Source organism: Papaver somniferum, chromosome 9 (assembly GCF_003573695.1).
Source record: "Papaver somniferum cultivar HN1 chromosome 9, ASM357369v1, whole genome shotgun sequence".
In the NCBI taxonomy this organism is placed as follows: domain Eukaryota; kingdom Viridiplantae; phylum Streptophyta; class Magnoliopsida; order Ranunculales; family Papaveraceae; genus Papaver; species Papaver somniferum.
In genome coordinates this window covers 203172926-203194323 of record NC_039366.1, presented here as the reverse complement: position 1 = coordinate 203194323, position 21398 = coordinate 203172926, and the positions used below count along the sequence as shown (strand labels likewise).

The following is a 21398-nucleotide window of genomic DNA, read 5'->3' as shown; positions in this document are numbered from 1 at the left end:
CTACCAATATTTTCATGTTCTTCTAACATATCATCATAATCATCATCATGGTAGCATGCATATTGGTCCTCATTAACAGTGGTGGTGTCATTAGTCGATTCATGTTCCTCTAAATTAGGTTCATATTCAACATCATTTACATGAATGGGACTAGACACTTCATTAGGGACAGCATACATTTCCTCATGAATTTCCTCATTTTGTAGGTGAAGCAAAATCTGATCTAAATATGCATGAATTCGTGATGTAGATCTATCAAAGTTTTGCTTGCTGAGTCTGAGAGCTTCTGTGGTGGAGTCTAAATTCATGGGAGTACAAAATTCTTCATGTTCAAATTGTGGTGAATGATACATGTGTGCATGGTCATTAGGGTTTACAAAATATTGATCGCAACCCTCAAAGGATTGACTATGGTCCCAATGACTACCATTCTCACAATTTATGGGTATTTCATACCTTGGATTTTCTCTAGATTGCCTAAAATTATGCAAAATATGACAATTCTCAACAGGGTGGTCTAAATTACCACATGCGGGACATGCATAGATTTCAGGTTGCCTAAGAAAATTAGATGTGACAGATTCCTCATGTGATTGCATTTCTAAAGCTGCGATTCGAGCTTCTAGTTGATCGATCAGTGATGATTATGTGAGTGAGGCACTAGCAAAATGTTCATTTTCACGTTGTGGTGAATGATGCATGTGTGAATAGTTATTAGGGTTCATGTATGGAGGCTCGGGACTTTGAAAATGTCCATAATAATTCCTATAACTATTGACATCATGGTCTATGGGAGGTTCATAACGTGGAGTATGTCCATACGCAAGTTCTCTAAGGGATTTGTTGTATTCCCCAACTGTAGACCAAGATCTAGACATGATTTGGCTCAAAAGCTAAGTAACTATGTTACAAAGCACAAAATTTGGTTTTTAATGGGTTTGGATTTTTGGGAAAAATTTGGTTTTTATGGGTAACATTTGGTTTTGTCGGGTTTGAAAAAGAAATTTGGTTTTTAATGGGTTTTAGAAAATTTGGACTTAATGGGAAAAGAAAACACTTTGGTTTACTGGGTTTTGAAAATTTGGATTTTAGTATTGGGAGCAAGAATTTTGGTTTTAGTGTTGGGAGCAAGCCCACATTGGTGGGAGAAATTGCTTTGCCAAGGGAAGGTGAACTAAGCCCACAATGTGTATGCAAACTGAAGCCCAATGTAGCTTTTGAAATAGCCCAACTGTTGCTTGTTTGGTCTGAGGCCCAGTTGGGCCTTTAAAAGTTCAGTTTTTCTAATTTAAAACTACAGGCCCAAATCAATCTAACACCACAAGCCCACAAGCAATTAAACAAACAAGCCCACAAGAAATTAATTACAAACCCAACAGAAAAATGGAAAAAATTATTACAAGCCCACAAATTAAAAATGGAAGCCCACAGGTTGGGTTCTCTTAATGGGTTTAGGCTTACTTGCTTAAGCACAGCCCAGCTGCTCAGTTTGGTTGCAAAAGCCCAGTTGGGCTTTGGATCATCCTAAGCTTTTGTCTTTGTTGAGGCCCAGTTGGGCTTGGCTTATGAATGGCAGCAGCACCACTTCAGGCCTAGCAGCAGGAGCAGATCAGCAGCAGCAGCAACAGCACAACAGCAGGCTTTGCAGGTTCACAGGGTCACAGCAGAGCAACAGGTGCAGAAGGCAGCAGCAGTTAGCAGCAACAGGAAGCAACATGGGCCACAGCAGCTCAGCAGCAGTCTTGGCCTGGCACAAGTAGGAGCACCACAGCAGCACAAGCACAGCAGCTCAGCAGGAGAGCAGGAGTACAGCAAGCACAGGAGCAGCAGTAGCAGCAGCTCCACAGCAAAAGCAGCAGGATAGGCAGGTACCTGCTGGCTCAAAGCAGAAAGTGAGTAAAGATGCAAGCTATGATGCATGAATGTAAGTGAACAATATGCAAATGAGTATGCAATGCAGGGAAAGATGCAAATGCAATGAACTATGATGCAAATATGAAGATGAAAGTGAATGCAACAAAACAGCAAAGAACAACTCAACACACAGCGCCAAGTCCCCGGCAGCGGCGCCAAAAACTTGGTAGCTCTCTAAAAGAGTCACAGAAATTATAACCGCAAGTGCACGGCGTCGAAAGTGGCAAATGTGCAAGTACAGGTCGATCCACAGAGACTTGGGGATGTGTTGAGATTCTCCTAAGCTATATGCAAGGCAGTGACAAAAGATAACTGCGAGATGTTGGCAGGAAGCAAAGCAAGTGACTAAGAATGACAGTGGAAAAAGTAGTGAAGAAAATGAAAACAGTGGGAATGGAAGTGTGATTCTAGGGTTAAGATTTCCCTTTCACCTAGCTAGTTCACCTAAGTTAAATCCTTGTCATGTGGCTAGTTAACTACCTAAAATCCTTAGATTAACCCCTAGCATTGCCTATCTGATTAAAGCATAAACAATCACATGTCACTTAGGGTCTAGGTCTCTAACTAATATGGATTTGTTAATCCCTCAGACTATCACTGACTCCTAGCATTAGTGGTCTGTTTAAAGCACCACTAATCACAAGCCAGTGAACCCTTGGAAAGTCACTAACCTAACTGTTTTGAGCTCAACAGGGACTAACTCAAATGGCTAACCATTTGTCTCAAGGGTCTTCTCACCCTAGTGATGGATCAGAACATGCTGGAGTTAGGAGCTTTCATGTTGTCAAGCATTAAGACTCAAAACAAGAACATATAAGTAAACAGGGGAATTACAGGACTAACAGTAGAAGATTCACAAGACAACAAACAATTGAACATTCACACAACACACATTAACAGTGGATAAGAAGAAGATATGCAATGAAATTAACCCAATTAGGGGGAACTAGGATGACCCAAGAACAGTTTTTGCATTCTCTACAGCTTCCCTTTTATAGCTTACATCAAATCCCTAATTTCACAAAACCCTAAAATTTGCAAACCCTAACTTTTGGGGAAAATCAAATTCGACATACCCATGTGTGAATTGGATTCGACCCATGCTTCTTGATGTCCCTCTGATGCTCTTCCTGCTCCAATTGAAGTACTGCAACCCTAGCTCGAGTTGTTTCATCAACTCCACACCTAGGTCAGAGAGATGTGGGTTTGGGGAAACGACTAGGCTAGGAAGAGAAAACTGTGGTACGTACGGGTTTTGGTAGAGGCGGAGAGGGGTGTAGTGAAGCTCGAGGAGCAGCAGTTGCAGGCTGCCATGGTCGGGTGGAAGGAGGAGATGGCAGAGTTTTCTCTGCAGACGGAGTGGAGGAGAAGAACTCGATGTTTGGGAAGAAGGGTGTGTTTGGTTTAGGTCGATGGGTTCGATGGCTAAGGTGTTGATCGGAATCATCTGAAGTTGATGCGCAGCGAGGAGATCCGTTGGATAATCACTTACTAATTGAATCGAACGACACGATGTAAACAAGCTCTGAGCGACCGTTGGATTAAGTGATACAACGAATCTGACGGCTCCAGATGGAGTTAGGTACTATGGTGTTTGACATGAGCTTTGGATTTTGATGCACAATGATGAGGCGGCCGTTGGATGATGGATCCAATCTGACGGCTCTCATGGAAATGGGTATGGATAATAGAAATGGATTTGGGTAAGGGTTTTGGGTCTTGGGTATGCCAAGACCATATCTTCTTTAAGAACAATTCTTCCTCTTTAAGCCCACTTCTAGTTGATCCGGCTCTTGCAAACATCATTCTTCGCTTCCTCCTAGCGGGAGTCTTTGCCGTTCCTTTGCTCTTTTCGCTCCGTGAGTTAACCAGGCTTTATTTAGTACCTAAAAATGCAAAATTAATTAAGAAAAGTATTTATTCTTGAAAACAACGAAAATACAGAATATGGGATAAAATGTAGAATTAATGCACAAAAGATGAGTTAAATGCCAAGAAAAATATATATAAATATGCACTTTTTAGCACTCATCAACCACCTACTCAAGAATCACTTCCACAAGTTATCAGACTTGATATCCAAGATAAAACTGCTAGTCAAGGACTCCAGTCTTCACCTTTCAAGTTCATGGACATGGAAAAAGCTGTTAATCTCTCCAGCGACAACGAAACTGACACGCCATAGGAATTGTAGACAACACCAAATATTGCAACAACTCAGGAAAAAATTGAAGCGCAGGAGAAATATTTTATGGATGGTGATGATGATGATGACATACTTTCAGAAACTGAGAAGAAAGCAGAAGAAAATGATGCTGGGGGACCACAACAGATGATCCTGGAGCCCACATTTGATCTCCATATTTCACAAGGAGATGATGCTGGAGGACAACAACAACAAGCTGTTGAGATGCAAGAAGAGCGAGTCGCATAAAAGCCGCAACAACTGGTTGTTGAGATGTCAGAAGATTAAGTCACAGAAAAGCCGCAACAACCAGCTGTTGAGATGGTCGTTGATGAGGGAACCTGTGATGAAATACTAGAAGAAATACTAGAACCTGCGATGAAGTACTTAGATGAACTAGAATAAGAATTTGTTCCAGGAACAGAATTTGGGAAGAAAGAAACTAAGGAAACTATGAAGAAGTACTCAAGAAAAAGAGATGGGGACCACGAACATAAATAAGGAGAAAAAAAAAGGAAGAAAGGTAAGGAGAATCAAGGAAAGGACATTGAGTAATGAAAGGACAACCACTATACTACTCAAAGATTGTGAACTAGGGAAGCAGCAGAAGAACAAAGACAAGCCTGATGAGAATAAAGTTGAACAAGAAAAACCTCGTACATCTGTTGGCAGGCCGTTTAGAAAATTACCTCCGCAAGAAACAATGAAATGTTTCAAAGATTACAAAGATACAATAGAATCAGCCATGATGAAAGTACTGGAGACATACTTTGAGCATGTCAACAGCATGTAAGTATATATAAACTACCTCTATGCTTGTTTAAAAAATAAATGCACTACAAGTTATGCTTCAAAAAAACCCATGCATAATAAAAAAAAACCATGTCATTAATTATATCTTCTACAGAAATATTGTTTGGAGTATCAGAGACGGAGAAGACCCGTACTTATGGGATATTCAGATTCACGGAGATGTAATAACGCAGCTAATGAACAATGAATACCTAGAAGAACAAGTAATACCCTACTACAGTTACATGTTGTTCAATAAGCGGAAAAATGAAGAGAATGATGTGAGCATTCAACAGAAGTATGCGGAGTGTTCATTCATGAGTCCAGATGCTTGGGTAAGTCATCTCCCAACACTTTAACTTTTAAAACTATTTTGCTAAATAACAAGTCATCATAACTAGTCAATGTCCGACCAAACTAAATTTAACTGCATAACTTGTTATGCAGCTAAATTTGAACTGCATAACAAGTTATTCAGCATATTCTTACTTCTGCATAACTAGTTATGCAGCTAAATTTTAACTGCATAACATGTTATTTCAACAATGAATACCTAGAAGAACAAGTAATACCCTACTACAGTTACATGTTGTTCAAGAAGCGGAAAAATGAAGAGAATGATGTGATCATTCAACAGAAGTATGTGGAGTGTTCATTCATGAGTCCAGATGCTTGGGTAAGTCATCTCCCAACACTTTAACTTTTAAAACTATTTTTCTAAATAACAAGTCATCATAACTAGTCAATGTCCGGCCAAACTAAATTTAACTGCATAACTTGTTATGCAGCTAAATTTGAACTGCATAACAAGTTATTCAGCATATTCTTACTTCTGCATAACTAGTTATGCAGCTAAATTTTAACTGCATAACAAGTTATTTCAACATATTTTTACTTCTGCATAACATGTTATCAACTAAATTTAACTGCATAACAAGTTATTCAGCATATTCTTACTTCTGCATAACTTGTTATGCAGATAAATTTAATTGCATAACTGGTTACGCCTTATTGTTTCCTACACCTGTTGTGCACCCTTTCAATGACATCCTCTAACCTTTTTTTTTTCCTAAAAAATATTTTTTTTGCAGTTCTTTGTTAAAAAAAAAGGACAAAGATGGGATTGCCAAATTTGTTGGAGAATTCATCTTGAATATCCCTATCCCAGTTGAGAAAATGTTCATTACAATGAACTATATAACAAAGGAAAACCCTACTGGTACACATTGGACATTGTTAGAGTATGACTTTTCAGAGGGTGAGTGGAACTTCTATAACAGTGTTTCAAGATTTAAAGTTAAATGCAAGAATCAAGCTCTGATAATGGCAAAGGATTGTATCCCTTATTTGATCGAAAGATATGACCAAATGAAGCTATCACCAGATATTGTGGATATAAAGAGGGAACCTCTTGTATACAAGGATATTTTTTGCAAGACTGTTCCTGAAAAAGGTCATCACCTAGACTGCCTCATATTTGTATGCTACTATATGAAGATGAGTATGAAGTGTCAAGTCAGAGAGAAATGGCTGAAGTTGAGAAATGAAGATGCAATAAAAAAAGCCAACAAGAAAAGAATAATTCCGGTATTGAAAATGCTAACAGATCATGTTAACAGTTGGAAGATAGATGCAAATAAAGACGTATGGGATGAAATTGCTCAGCAATTTTATTAAGCTATGTAATGTTATGTGTAATGTGTTGGTATGAAACATGTCTAAACAACTTATATCTTGTTAACTTTCGATTTTTTTTATATTTATATATCAATGCTTTTTCCAGTGCTTCTTATATATGTTTGCTACAATCTTATTTCACAAAAAGTAGAAAAACTGTACTATCTTCAAAAAATAATGTATAACCCGTTATGCATCTTCAAAAAATAATGCATAACCCGTTATGCATCTTCAAAAAATAATGGATAATAAGTTATGCATCTTCAAAGTTAATGCATATTCTATTATGCATTTAAGAATAAAATTGAATAAAATTATCTGATAAAAGCATAAGATATTATGCATCTTCAAAAAATAATGCATAACCCGTTATACATCTTCAAAAAATAATGCATAACACGTTATGCATCTTCAAAAAATAATGCATAATAAGTTATGAATCTTCAAAACTAATGCATAATTTATTATGAAATAACATTATCTGATATAAGCAGAAAAAAACAGTGAAAACAAAAGTATTTTTTTCATAAAAACCAACAAAAAGAAACTAATTAAAGAAAAAGTACTTGTTTATAAAATACAGAAATTAATTAAAGAAAAATGAGTTAGGTTCAAACATAAAACTAAGCCTCAAGAAACCAACAAGTTAAATGCTCTCCCTTAACTTCCCTTAGGCTGCTTCGACGGCTTCTTGTAGTAGGTAGGCTTTGTGCAAGTTTGTGCAAGTTTGCTTTCTCCCTTAAACCCTCATCAATAAGAGCCTTCATCTTTACTTAGTTTTTAGGTGTGAGAATTTTTATGAAACTTTTACCGGTATTTCTCCTTTCTGTCATCATCCTCATCACATCCTTCCTTATCTGATCCAGAAGAGAATTAGCATGGAGCTTCTTGTGTACCTTCATCCAACTATTGAAGGATTCAGCAAGAGTAGAAGATGTCCTTATATACCTACAACCCTGAAAAAAGGCATTTGACCAGCTCTCGGGAGGGATATCTTCAATATAGTCTGCAACCCAACCACAACCAAGACCCCTAATCGTAGCAATGGCATTTTGGAAGCCTTCAGGACTAAGAGAATATACAACAGCTTGAAATGCATCAATAACGGCACCATACCTTTCGTCAGAAGCATTAATAGGTAAGTTCATCTTAAGATGATAATAGCAGAAACTATGGAAGGATCCAGGGAAAATAACTGGAATTGATCTCTTAAATCCTTCTGCACGATCGGATAAAAATGTGATTGGCTTTTGATCATGATCAAGAATATTACTCAAATTCCTCATGAAACATTCCCAGTTATCATTATCTTCAGCAGGTACTAGGGCCATGGCTAGTGGAAAGAACCCTGCACAACAAGAAAACATGGTTCAGGACTTAAAAAATTATAAAATCAAGCCAGCGTCTACATGAAGTATGTGCAGATAAAATAAAATAATGCATAATATCTTATGCATCTAAATAAATTGATGCATAATGTCTTATGCATCTAAACAAAATGATTGCAAAAGACATTATGCACGTGAAAAAAATTCCATAAATCAGAAAAGTGAAAAACGTAATGCATAAGACATTATGCAGCTAAAGAAAAATAATGCATAATGTATTATGCATATAAACAAAATTGATGCATAACCAGAAAGGTGAAAAAAGTAATGCATAAGACATTATGCAACTAAAATAAAATAATGCATAAGGCATCTAAACAAAACTGATGCATAACCAGAAAAGTGAAAAAAGTAATGCATAAGACATTATGCAGCTATAAATAAAATAATGCATAATGTCTTATACATCTAAACAAAACTGATGCATAACCAGAAGGGTGAAAAAACTAATGCATAAGACATTATGCAGCTATAAATAAAATAATGCATAATGTTTTATGCATCTAAACAAAACTGATGCATAACCAGAAGGGTGAAAAAAGTAATGCATAAGATATTATGCATTTAAAAAAATAATGAATAAGGCATTATGAAGCCAAAATAAGTAATGCATGAGACATTATGCACATATATAAACAGGATATATTATCAGAAAACTAACCATTTTCAGCATTGATACCTGTTGCAGCCATGAGGCATCCTCTAAATCTCCCTGTAAGAAAGTTAGCATCGACATAAATCATGGGATGAAGGTAACGGTAACCACTGATGCATGCCTTGAAAGCAATAAAAAGACGCACAAACTTATTTGAAGGTGCTTCAACTTCTAAATCAGTTAAATTATCCTCGTTCGATTCAATCATATGACTTGAAAATCAATCCAACTCCCAGGATTTGTGATGCAAATGGCATCTACATACCATACCAGATGCAAATACGAAATGGCATCATCACCAAATATATCCTCATACACTTTCTCTCTTCCATTGTAAGCTTGGTAGTATTTGATATTGATATCGTAGCTATGTTTAAAAAACTTTTTCAAATCAGAAGCTTTGACACTCGGATCACTTCTGATTTCATCCTTGATAAGACTAGAAACAAATTTTCTGCTGAGCCTATGGAAAAGCCTTTCACATCCCACACCAGAGTGATGTCTGTTAGAATATTTCTTAACCTTAAGCATCATGTTTTCAACGTCAACAGCACAAACCTTATACTCCCAAGGGAAATTTTCTTTAGAGCATTTTGCATAGAACCTGCTAGGTTCATTCTTAGTATATAGAAGAACATACCCAGACTTTAGCTCGTATTTCTTCACTGCAATACGTACCTCTGCTACACCTCCAAAAAAAACTTTACCAACTTCACCAAGTAATTTATCCCAACCCTCAGTCCTAATAACCTTGTTAACAGGCACAGAACCATCTTCAAGGAAATTCATCATAGCTTGTTCTGGTTCAGGTTCTATTACATGTCTACTTGATGAAGCTCTACTACGACTGCTGCAAGAATTGGAAGAATTGGAGACAACTTCAACAAGTAAATCAAAGCTCTTCTAACCTTTATTAGTGGCAACGAGATACAAAACACTGAAGCAGAACATCAGAATCAACTCGCAAAAACTTATTTCCATCATTAAAAATAAATCTGACATGATGAGGTAGTAAACGAGTCCACTTCAGGAAAACGGCTGTCTTCAAATTCTCCAAAGTTGAATTGACATCAACATGATGTGCTAAGAATTCAATGAACTAGTGAATTACAGCTAGTGCACTAACAACAGAAATTTCACCCTGCAAAACACAAAAGAGAAAAAATCAAACATATCTATCCTGCATATTGCTTCAGAAAAATTCTTACTCAAAATTAAAAGATCAAATCAACAACAGCAAAGACATTCTACATTAACAATAATCAGATCAGAAATCAACTGGATATCAAAATCAATAATATCTACATTGATCGTAACAGTTACTTATTATGCTCCTTAATAAGTAATTGCATAACATCTTATGCAGAAACATTTGTGAATGCATAACATCTTATGCAGATCCAATATTAAATGCATGATCTGTTATGCATTGTTTAGAGTAGTTGCATAACCTGTTATGCATATAAAAAGTGTTATTAATACATTCCCTGTATCACACATTGTTTTAATGCATATTATCTTATGCATATCCAACATTAAATGCATAATATGTTATGCATTGTTTAGAGTAGATGCATAACCTTGTATGCATATAAAAAGTGTTATTATATTTGTTAAGCATTCCCTGCATCACACATTGTTTTAATGCATAACATCTTATGCAGATCAAATATTAAATGCATGATCAGTTATGCATTGTTTTCAGTAGCTGCATAACCTGTTATGCATTCCCTGATGAGTGTTATTAAATCATGTTGCAGTTTCAAGAGAACTCTAGAGATGAGTACACTGCAGTGGAATTGGAACTCTGTGAAATCGAAACTAAAAGATTGAACCGAAAAGATCTACATTGATCGTAAATTCAAAAACAAGCTAGAAAATAAACCAAAATTCAAAAACAAGCTTAAAAGATCTAAAAATCGCTTCGAAAACCTAAATTAAACTATGTAACTTAGAATAATAGATCATAATCTTAAAGAAACTAAAACCTAGAATCGAATCAAGATTAAACAAGATCAGAATCAAAGATAAAACGAACGAACCTGAGCTTGAATTTCAGATTATCTTTGCTGAGTAAATTGAATCTCTCAATCAGCTTCTTCTCAACTCTCGATAATTCAATACTTCAGCTCTCGCTCTGTCTCTATCTCCTTCACAAGCTCTCAATCTCTCAGAACAAAATCTCAAAACATAAAGTAAGGTTAAACTTGGAAATAAAACAAAAAGAAAACTGAATTTTGAAAATTTTGGGTTTCGGCATAATTTATACAACGTTTTTGGGTGCGCGTGTGAATTTTTACACACGTGGGTTTGACAGTGGTGGAAATTGAGAAAATGGGTGTGGCTGTAGTTTTCACATCCCAAAACCCTCTCCAAATCCCATAACAAGAAAGCCTAATCTCTGGATTGAACCAAACCGTAGAAATACCAATTATGAAAACTTCCACCATCTACTTGAGCCGCCGGCCACATCAAGAAAGAACAGATGGAAGTATGGAACCATGAAAGGTGAAAACCTCCCAGATTTTCTAGTCTAGCAAACCATTACGTCTGCAGCGGCTAACATGGTTATACACCTGCAGCGGCTAACATGGTTATACACCTGCAGCGGCTAGGGTCTATTTAATTACCGAGTCACTAGTTAGTAACTCGTGCGACTTGGTCAATCCCGATATCACTAACTAGATTTTTGAGTACTCGGTCACTCGAACTCACCAACAATCTTTACTAGAACGACACACGAGGATCAAGACTCAACAAGAGTTTGTTTTTTTACTGCATGTGGTGACGTCCCCATGGGTCACTCTTTAATTGAGCTAAATTAGCCAAAACAGCATATTGATAGACAGGGTGAATCGAGTGATGATCAATGATGGACCAGTAGCTCTAGTGCACGAATTAGGAAAATGATTTGACGCATCACCAGCTTGTGATGAACCGGTAAGCTCCAGTATCAGTACTACTTAAAATGCGTTGCACAATGAATAACGTTAATCAAGAGATGGACCACTGACCATTGAGGTACTAGCTAGTTCCCAAACCCTACCAAGGTTCCATTGATTTCTTCTTCAATGTTTAAATGTAAGGATGAATTCCGCAAATTTGGAACCCAACTATCAAAATACATTTTTTTTTAATCAGTAACATATAATGTACAAGTATGCGATACTCAAATGCTCAAGGATAGGTGCACCACATGGTTTGTCATACAAATTTTGACAAACTTCCTATTAAGTAGCGAGAATCAGAGCCAAACAAACTTTTTTTTTCTTTCCATACCAATCTCCAATAATTCCGTTATATTCCATGGACTGTCACTTCCTATTCGCACAGGTCAAATCCAGACTCTCTCATTCAGTAAAACTCGAACTAACTAAACTAGTTACAACTCGCGTGTGTGTCTGAATATGACTAAACTTTCGATCGAGTACTCGGCATCGAGCTCTATGATCACTCGGACTCACCAAGAATCATGCTTAAGAAGAAAACACATGATGTCAAGACCCAGGCCAGAAGAGTTGTTTCCTTTCTGTATGGATGCGTACACATGCTGTCATGGCCTTTATCAATAAGGGCCACTTTTTCACCGTGCAAAATTAGCCAAGAGAGCATAGACAGATGGAGTGATCGATATATTGGACCACTGACTAAATTAGGAAAACGATTTGATGCATCACCAACTTGTAATGACGAATACATCAGCTAACATGGTAATTGGCAGTACCTGCGGTACTAAATCTTCAAGGCCAGCCTAGATGATAAGGATATGTCGAACGACCAACATTTGGTAAGGGTTAATTTATCTTGTACAATTACGGTTGGTGATTATTTTTTTACAACCCTTGTTTCCCTATATATATATATCTCATCAAAGTGTTCCTCACTCCTCAGAGCAACTTTCTTTGATCTAAAGCTAAAGATCTCAAATCAACTAATCTCGTTTCCGTTCCTTCCGAACATGCATTCCCTGCAAAACAGTGGATTTGGGGTGAACTAGAAGAAGAAGAAAAAAAACTTGAACCAAGATGCCGCAGCATGATAACATTTCCTCTCAAAAATTGCTTTTCTAAGGTATCCCAAAGTTGAACCACCATCATTGTATGAAGTAGGTAATTTGTTAACGTTGTCATAGGGTCATCATGTGACTAACCTCTCTTATCTTCAAGATTTTGTGGAAATCACAGCACGCACTAGAAGATCAAAGAACTCCATGCCCTCTGGACCCATGTCAGTAAGAAACTACTTCATTAGTCTCTTCACTTAAGCTTTCGCTCGAATTAATCTCGTGTGACTTTGTTAACCATTTAGGTTGATGGTTGTTTAATGAAAAAAGAGAACATGATTTTGAAGAGGTTAAAGATTGACAGTAAGTAAAGTTTCCAAAATCTTGTTGTTGCTAGTAACTACTCTACTCTGAGCTTCTGAGTCTTGCATTAGGTTGTTGATTCTTATCATGTTTCTCACCTAAACTTCAAACCATTTATATGCAATTGAAGATTTGGACTTGAAAGCTCTTTAAGTCTTCGAAACCATCTATGTGGATCAACAAGAATTATCAAAGTACCAATAATCCTTGCCAAAAAAATGCAAGGCGATTATCGACATGTGTAAGCTGATATGGGTCAAGCAGCTAAGAGGATTTCCCAGCAAATAACGTTCCATCTAGTATCTATCTCTCGTGAAAACAATTTACTGGTAGCCAAGATCATGTAGTACTTACAAGACACGGATTCTCTTTTATGAGTTTTACAGAACTTTGTGAGTTTCTCGATTTTGGACTAAATGATCACATGATCTGAAATAATAATGTAGTCACTAAGAACAACTTTGATCGTTGGTCTCGGTTGTGTTTCCTTTGGGGTTGTATTGTGTTGTTTTTTAGTTGTCTTGTACTCGGTTCGTCCACATATCTCGTTGTGTTGATTTAAATAAATTTTCTTCTATGTGTCTCGATAAAGGAAGAAAACATATACCATAGATGAGAAGAATTCAATATGAATGGAAGAAAATGCTTCAGGTTTTTTTTTTTATTATCTTTTAAAACCAAACTCAGAAGAGATTTTATTGAGAAAAGCAGAAAAAAAAAACAAAGATGGAGCAAGCATTAGCAAGTAGGGCTGAGCAGAAAAACCGAAATCGCCATGTGCGTAGCACGGGCAGAAATCTAGTGTAATTTATAAGTATTAAAAAATCTTAAAATATCATCACAAAACTCGAAGAAGGTATTTATGTTATTTTAATGTATTTATTATGCACATCAATATTAGGTTAATTATGACAATAAATCTCATTTGTTAAAACAAAATTAATATAATAGCCTCTAATTTCATAGACTTATGGGTTACAGAAATAATAGAGTTTTTCATGGTAGAGATTACATCTGATATCAGTTACTAATTTTTGTTTACAAGAATCCTAAGAAAAAATCTACCCAAGTATTATTGTCCGTATACTTCCTTCCTCCTCTAGCTCCAAACGTCTGATAGGATCAATCATTAACAGCATTTTTATTAATGAACTTAAACCCCGAAAGAACTAGCTGATTGGTGTAACTATTTTCCATTAAACGAATGACAATCCATATAGGAAAATTGATATATAAACAAATGCTACTCCAATGAGTTGTGTGGGAAGGAAAAAGTTACAATTCAATTGGGATACACAGTATTTATGAAAATTATCTCCAACTCATTGATGTGAAGGTGATATATATGGTAAAAAAAAATCGTTCACTTATAGAATGTTTTCCATCATAATTAATATTTTATTAATAAAATTATTTGAAAAATAAATAAAGAATATATTTCTATCAATAAATAAATGACACATAATTGCACGAAAGTTATAAAAACTTTAGTGTTGGATATTGAAATTTTATACTCCCTATGTTAAGGAATTTATTCGCTAAAATATGAAGAAATGTCTTTGAGGTGGTGTTACATGTGAAACCCTCAAATTAACCACCAAAGAAGCTCTAAAATGAAAGGTAACAAGTTTAATTTTTATTTTATTATTACTAGTATTAAAAAACGCGGTGAGGCACCTGATTCACAGTAAAGCCAATAATCTCCAGTCGTATTATTTGAGGAAATAATTAGTCTTTTTGGAGAATTATATTACTAATAACTTGGGCAAATAATTCTCATTTTATTAATGGAATGATACTTCTTGTCCCTTGCTAAGTCGTAACTCTAGTATATACAATACCAACTAGAAAGTCGCACATTACCTGCTCACATGTGATTTTTTTTTTTTTTTTTTGTGCGTAGCATTGACATATGATTCCTACTTATCTTAGTCGCTCTGCAATAACTAATAGATATATGCTGACATAATATACCATGGTTATGTTATTGAAGGAAATATTAATTAGCAAATACATGACTAGTTAATTAACAATTGGGCCAGTCATGGGTCGAGATCGTCTGTGCCACTGCTTGTGTGTGCCCTATGTGCCATACCAATAGAAACATGCCACATCATTCCTCTCATTAACCATGACTAACTAAATAGATTTTCTATTTATACAACACTAATCGATTAGGAAAGATAATTAATTAGTTAAAGAAGATATTACAAATCCAAGAGAAAATACCGTGTTTCTATTGGTGTGGCACATAGGGCACACCCAAGCAGTGGCACAGACGATCTGGACCCGTGATTTTTAATTTATTATTTATTAATAGAGTTAGTTTAATTATTTTAGTTAAAATATAAAGAAATAAATCAAAAATGTAGGTGTTAGGAAATTTCCATTGAGCTAGGTAGAGTGCCTATAAATTAAGAGTTTGGATCCACAAAAATGTAAGAAGAAAAACACAATCCAAATCAAATACAATCCAATCTAATTGCATTGCGCTTAGCAAATTATGGCAAAAGTTCATCCAAGTCTCTCAACTATTTTCTTCGGGCTGTTCTTGATTTTGATTGTCTCCGATACCGGGTAAGTAGTTACAAATCCTATACCTTTTTCGTAATAAAATGTAGGCTTTCAACTCAAAATCAATTGATAATGAATCGATTAATCCTCTCCCTTTATATTATATGTTGTGTATTGGCTAGGGATTTGGTCTGTATGGGATTATTATCCTCAACATTTTAGATTATAATGAAATCATTTTACCAAAGAGAGATTTATTTTCAGCATATAAATTTATTATGTATACATATAAATGTAACTGTAAATACATGTATTCCATGCAGATACGTCCATGGCCAATCATGTTATCCAGTTGCGACCGTTCAAAATGTGGCCAACTGTGTAAGGAGTTCCCTAACCTGTTATAATGCATGTTACGGGAAAATTGAAATTGGTGAAATAACCATGTTTGATTAGGCGACCTGTGGGTATGATCAAGATACTGGTGCTCCCGCCTGCATATGTTGCATCAATGGATAATCCGCCAGATCAACTTTCCACTATTATTGTTATCTTATCTTTACTTTCTCGTTTTATCTCAATAAGTTTCATGAAACAACTTTGGCTTGTCATTAGTTTGATATTTATGTTCTTTTGTTTCTTTGTATTAATTCTTGTATCCAGCGGTGTGTGCTTGTATTGAAAAGTGTACTCAGTTATCATTCAAATAGGATGATATCGTTACAATGAATTATGTGTTAACTTGAAATTGAATGCAATATTTGAGGAACGGGTTTGAACATAGTTTTTCCACAGACCCGAAACAAAAGCAAAGAGAAACCAGCACCTGATAACTAATTAAGAGAAGCGAGACATCCCTTGGGCTATGGAGTATGTCGTTATGATCAGGGAATTTTAATAAATTATCCTAGCATTATGTTTTTTCAACTTTCAAATGCTCTTCCCGTTATCACTTTCATTTAAACCCACATGATTAGCCAATTTCCTGTTGACCATGTCAGTTACTCATCAGGTGAAAAGGAAATTATAGCGTAATTATACAATTAGTCTTACAACCCTCGAATGTAGTACCAAAATATAAATATTTCTAGCCCAATTTTATTTTATTTTGTTTATCACAAACCCATCAATAAAATTATATATATTAAGAACCCACATTAATTATAACCAAAATTAATGACACATATAACATTTTACCTAATTTAAATTAAAAATAATACTTTTTCCCCAAAAACGACAATAATTAATATGATAATCTATAATTCCTAAACAAATCTCCGTAGAAAATTACTTACCTAATCTTAGTCTTTACTCAATTAAATCTAATCCCTAAAAACGCTCCCTTAAAAATTTCTTCTAAATTATTTTTTTTAAAAACACTCAATATCACCAGTGTATGAAAAAAAAGACTCAAATCCTCTTAAAATAAATTTAGTTAAAAACATAAAATTGGTTAAAAAGACCAAAATCAATAATTTCTGGGTGAAAAAGACAGTTAGATTTTAATACTGTTTAAATGGACAAAAATGTAAAATAGGCAGGATGTAAACAGTTTCATCATGCTCATTTTCAAATATTTTTTCTTATTTTTAATCGACACAGTATGTATCCAGTTTCATCCTTGCTATTTTTTAAATTTAAGCTATGATAAATCCAGTTTCATCCTTGCTAAACTTTTTTTGTCCATTTCACCCAAACAATTTTTTGCTCGTCCATTTGAACCGTGATCGAAAACTCATATTATCACCCCTAAAATAACTTTAAGTATCACACAATGAAAATAGTGAGAATTATAGTTTTCACAAAATGGTAAAAAAACGAAAACTCTAATTATCACCAAATGAAAAATGGTGAGAATTACAGTTTTTAACTAATCAATAATGTTATCCGATCGGGATGCAGAGAATAATGAAAATAATAACCATAACTTCCGGAATTAAGGGAAACAAGTTAATAATAGATATTTTTGACCATAAATAACTCCCATGACTAATTGACGGTTATTATAGAATTTTTTAAAAAAATATTTTTGCTAATGATATTTACCTAATCAAGGTTAATTTAATCATCATGAAATGTGAATATATAAATCCAATCTAAAACGGCTAGATTTTATGACATGGGCTACACATATATATCGTCTTAATGATGCGTTTTTCGAAAAATGAGGGATCAAACCTGGATTCCTCGAATACTTCCACATTTTTTAATATCCCTATTCCAATTCTAGTGAGTTTTGGTATAACAGAACACCACAAATAAAAAACATTAAATGATTTCATATTTTTATGTGAACTATTGGCATATTAATTGGATGTTCTTATAATCAGCTGCTGGGTTATCTTTTTCGTATTTTCGATATACTCTCTATGTCCCACCATTAGATGACCTACTTGTAATTTGCACAAATTTTAAGACAAGCAGGAGAGAGAGTGATTTCCTATTATTTTTTCCATATTTGCCCTAAAGAAAAGCTATAATTTCAACTATGCCTTTCCCTCCAATTTCAAATCGACAGAAAAAAAAAACAAAACCCAGCTTATAGACATCTAGTATGGTCGAGACATTCATCCGTTAAAATTTCAAAATTCCTAAAAATCATATTCAGATCTCTCTTTAATGTAATTTTCAAAAATCAAATTCAATCAGGTTCTTACAAAAACTTCAATCATAAACTTCAAGTTTGATTTCTGCAGAAACAATGTTCCAAAATCAATCTCAGATCTCACTTTACTGTACACTTCAGGTGATTCAATCTGATATTTCTTCAATCATAAACTTTAGGTGATTCATAAGATCTCTCTTCCATCTGGAAAATCAATAGGATAAAGTTCATCAAATCTTCACCTGAGTTTGAGTTTCAGAATAAATTCCAAATCTGAAAAATATCAAATCAAATTCTCAAAGCAAGAAATTCAATTTGAGTTTCAGAATAAATAAAATTCCTAAGGTAAATCTCTAAATCTTTATCTCATTTTCTAATCATCTTGAGTTGTGAAGCATAGTTAACAGATGTAAAACACTACACATGTAGGAGCAATCACTTGATTTTAATGAAGTGATGAAATCTTCTAGAAATTGATTGTAGATGGCTTTCATTGGATAGAGGATTCAACTTATTTTATTGTTCACATCATGATTACTTTTCTTCAGTCCATCCCATGCAAGGAGAGCTACAGTTCAGTAAGAGTCACAAAATATACACAAGAAACTGAATCTTACCGTTTTTTGTTTGCTGCCACTAGGGCCTTGCCTTTACACCTATTTTAGGAGCCTGCAGAAATAACAAATTTCAGAATGCAATGTCAAGTTAACTAATGAAACTCAATTACAGTTTACTCTCAATATCAATTAAAAGCAAGGTCAGTTAAACTGCACATACACTAAGCTAACCAGTGCATCTTAGTTATCATTAGGTCTTCAACTGTAAGCAGGAGGAGGAGTACATGATGAATAATGAAGAGCTGGAGGACATGGAGTTCAGTGTGAACAACGAGGAACTGGAGGAGATGCAGTTCAGTATGAACGACGAAGAAATGGAACAGATGCAGTTCAGTATGAATGATGAAGAGATGGAGGAAATAGATTCAAACCCTTGTTTTCCAGAAACAAGTACAGATTCTCTCTTGCAAACAACTCTTGAAGAAACAACAAGACATGCCGGAGAATCAAGTGTTCCCACCAGAAACAAAAAAGAGCTCACAAATGAACAACGTCTAGCTGTTTTCCACTTCTTATTGAAAGAGAGTAATAAGGGAAGACTACGAAAAGTCTCTGTCCCAATGGCGGCGCAACTATTTTCAATATCAGAATCTACAGTAAAACGGATATGGAAACGGGGAAAAGATTGTAAAGCAAAGGATTTACCTCTTGACGTCTCCTCAACAAAACCAACCAGAGTTGGTACTAAACCCAAGAAGGTTGATTTTAGGAAGATTATGGAAATACCATTGCAAAAACGCACTAGCATAAGGTCCATTGCCGAAGCTCTGAACATGCCCAAGTCAACTGTACACAGATATGTCAAGAAAGGAGCGATTAAAAAACACACGAACGCAATAAAACCATCCTTCACAGTGGACACCAAGAAAACACGGTTAGAATTCTGTTTGGGAATGGTTGAGATTAACCCTTACAAGAGTAGTTTGATGATCAAGCCCATGTATGATGTTATACATATAGACGAGAAGTGGTTTTTTATGACAAAAACAACAGAGAATTACTACATTCATCCGAAAGAAACCGAACCATATCGTACATGCCAAAGTAAAAGATACATTCAAAAAGTGATGTTTTTAGCGGCAGTAGCTCGTCCTAGGTTTGATGAGTTTGGGAATGAAGTTTTTAATGGAAAAATAGGTATATTTCCTTTTGTAGTAAAGGAGGCAGCAAAGCGAACGAGCAAGAATCGTCTGGCTGGAACACTTGAAGATAAATCAATTCAATCAGTGAACAAAGACATTACGAGAGCTTGTTTTGTTAACAAACTGTTACCAGCCATTCGCGAAAAGTGGCCAAACTACAATGGGGAAACTATATATATCCAACAAGATAATGCGAAACCACATGTTAAAGTGGATGATGAAGAATTCTTAAAAGAAGCGGCAAAAGAAGGATTTGATATTAGGTTGAGATTCCAACCTTCACAAAGTCCCAACATGAATGTTCTTGATCTTGGGTTTTTCAGGGATATACAATCGTTACAACACAGAGAGGCACCCACTACTGTTGGCGAACTTTTATCGGCAGTGGATAAAGCCTTTAATGAATTATCAGCACAAACTCTGAATGACGTATTCCTATCGTTGCAACTATGCATGGTAGAGGTTCTAAAGCTTCATGGAGGGAACAATTATAAATTGCAGCATATAGGGAAACAGAAACTTGCACGCACCGGTGAGCTTCCTACTCAAATTGAAATGGATAAGAATCTGGTGAAGGAAGCAACTAATTACCTATCATGCTTAAGACATTTCTGCAATGATGAGACTACTGCTGGCGAAATACATGACAAAGATGTCATCATTATGTAGTTTCTACAACAAGCCTTCCAGCTGCTAGCATAGTTTCTCCAGCAAGAAAACTTCGAATGATTTTATCTACATAGACAAACACTCACAATAAGTTGTTCATTTTCTCAGCCATGAGAAGTGCAATGTGTTGGTATTTTCATGTAATTTTACATGGTTTCATTTCACTTAGCATGTAATCTTTATGTGATAGAATGGGAACATGACATAGTTTCGTATCCTGTCTAGCAAATGAAGCAGTCACATATACAGTTAGTGGTTTAAGTTTGCTTTTGTTTGGTTCAACATGGGTACTTTAGTTCTACGAACCAATAAATGTACAATGAGATCGAAGGGGAAAATAGAAGTTAATTCTATTTGCGAAGGGGAAAATAGCAGCTTCAGAATAGATTACAACATGACACAAACCTTAGATATCCATTGATTAGGTAGGACCACATTCACAAACCCGGGTTCAGCAAATCTCTCATTTTCTTAATCTCCATGGAACTTCGAGAATTTAAGCTTTCTCCAATTTCCTGCAATTTAGTGGCAGTGCATATACTCCATATGATTAAGATAGCTAGAGCTAAAAGGAGATTTATGCATATGATTAAGATAGCCATTAACAATTTAGTGGCAGATTGTAGTACTCTCCTTAACTGTTGCCTTACCTACACGGAGAGAGCCTTAACATAATGTCACTAGATTTGGATCCGGTACCGACCCCATCGCTCTAGCTATCTTAATCATATGCATGAATCTGCTAGCGATCGAACACAATATTCTCAATCAAGTAACAGAATAGGGGTTTTGGATATACTTCGAGAATTAACAATTTAGTGGCTATCTTAATCATATGCATTAACAATTTAGTGGCAGTGCATATACTCCAATT

General features: G+C 35.3%; 1 protein-coding gene and 2 long non-coding RNA genes across 3 annotated transcripts; all 3 read left to right on the top strand.

Annotated features, from left to right (window-relative positions):
- Positions 1-12507: 12507 nt before the first annotated feature.
- Positions 12508-13615, top strand: LOC113313873. Its single transcript, XR_003342091.1, has 2 exons — positions 12508-12682; positions 12778-13615. It is a non-coding gene; the product is annotated as an uncharacterized LOC113313873 (long non-coding RNA).
- Positions 13616-15354: 1739 nt separating this feature from the next.
- On the top strand, positions 15355-16272 carry LOC113308929. Its single transcript, XR_003340185.1, has 2 exons — positions 15355-15554; positions 15815-16272. It is a non-coding gene; the product is annotated as an uncharacterized LOC113308929 (long non-coding RNA).
- Positions 16273-18940: 2668 nt separating this feature from the next.
- Positions 18941-20524, top strand: LOC113313105. Its single transcript, XM_026561825.1, has one exon. The coding sequence runs from the start codon at positions 18941-18943 to the stop codon at positions 20522-20524; it is 1584 nt and encodes a 527-aa protein (XP_026417610.1).
- Positions 20525-21398: the final 874 nt, after the last annotated feature.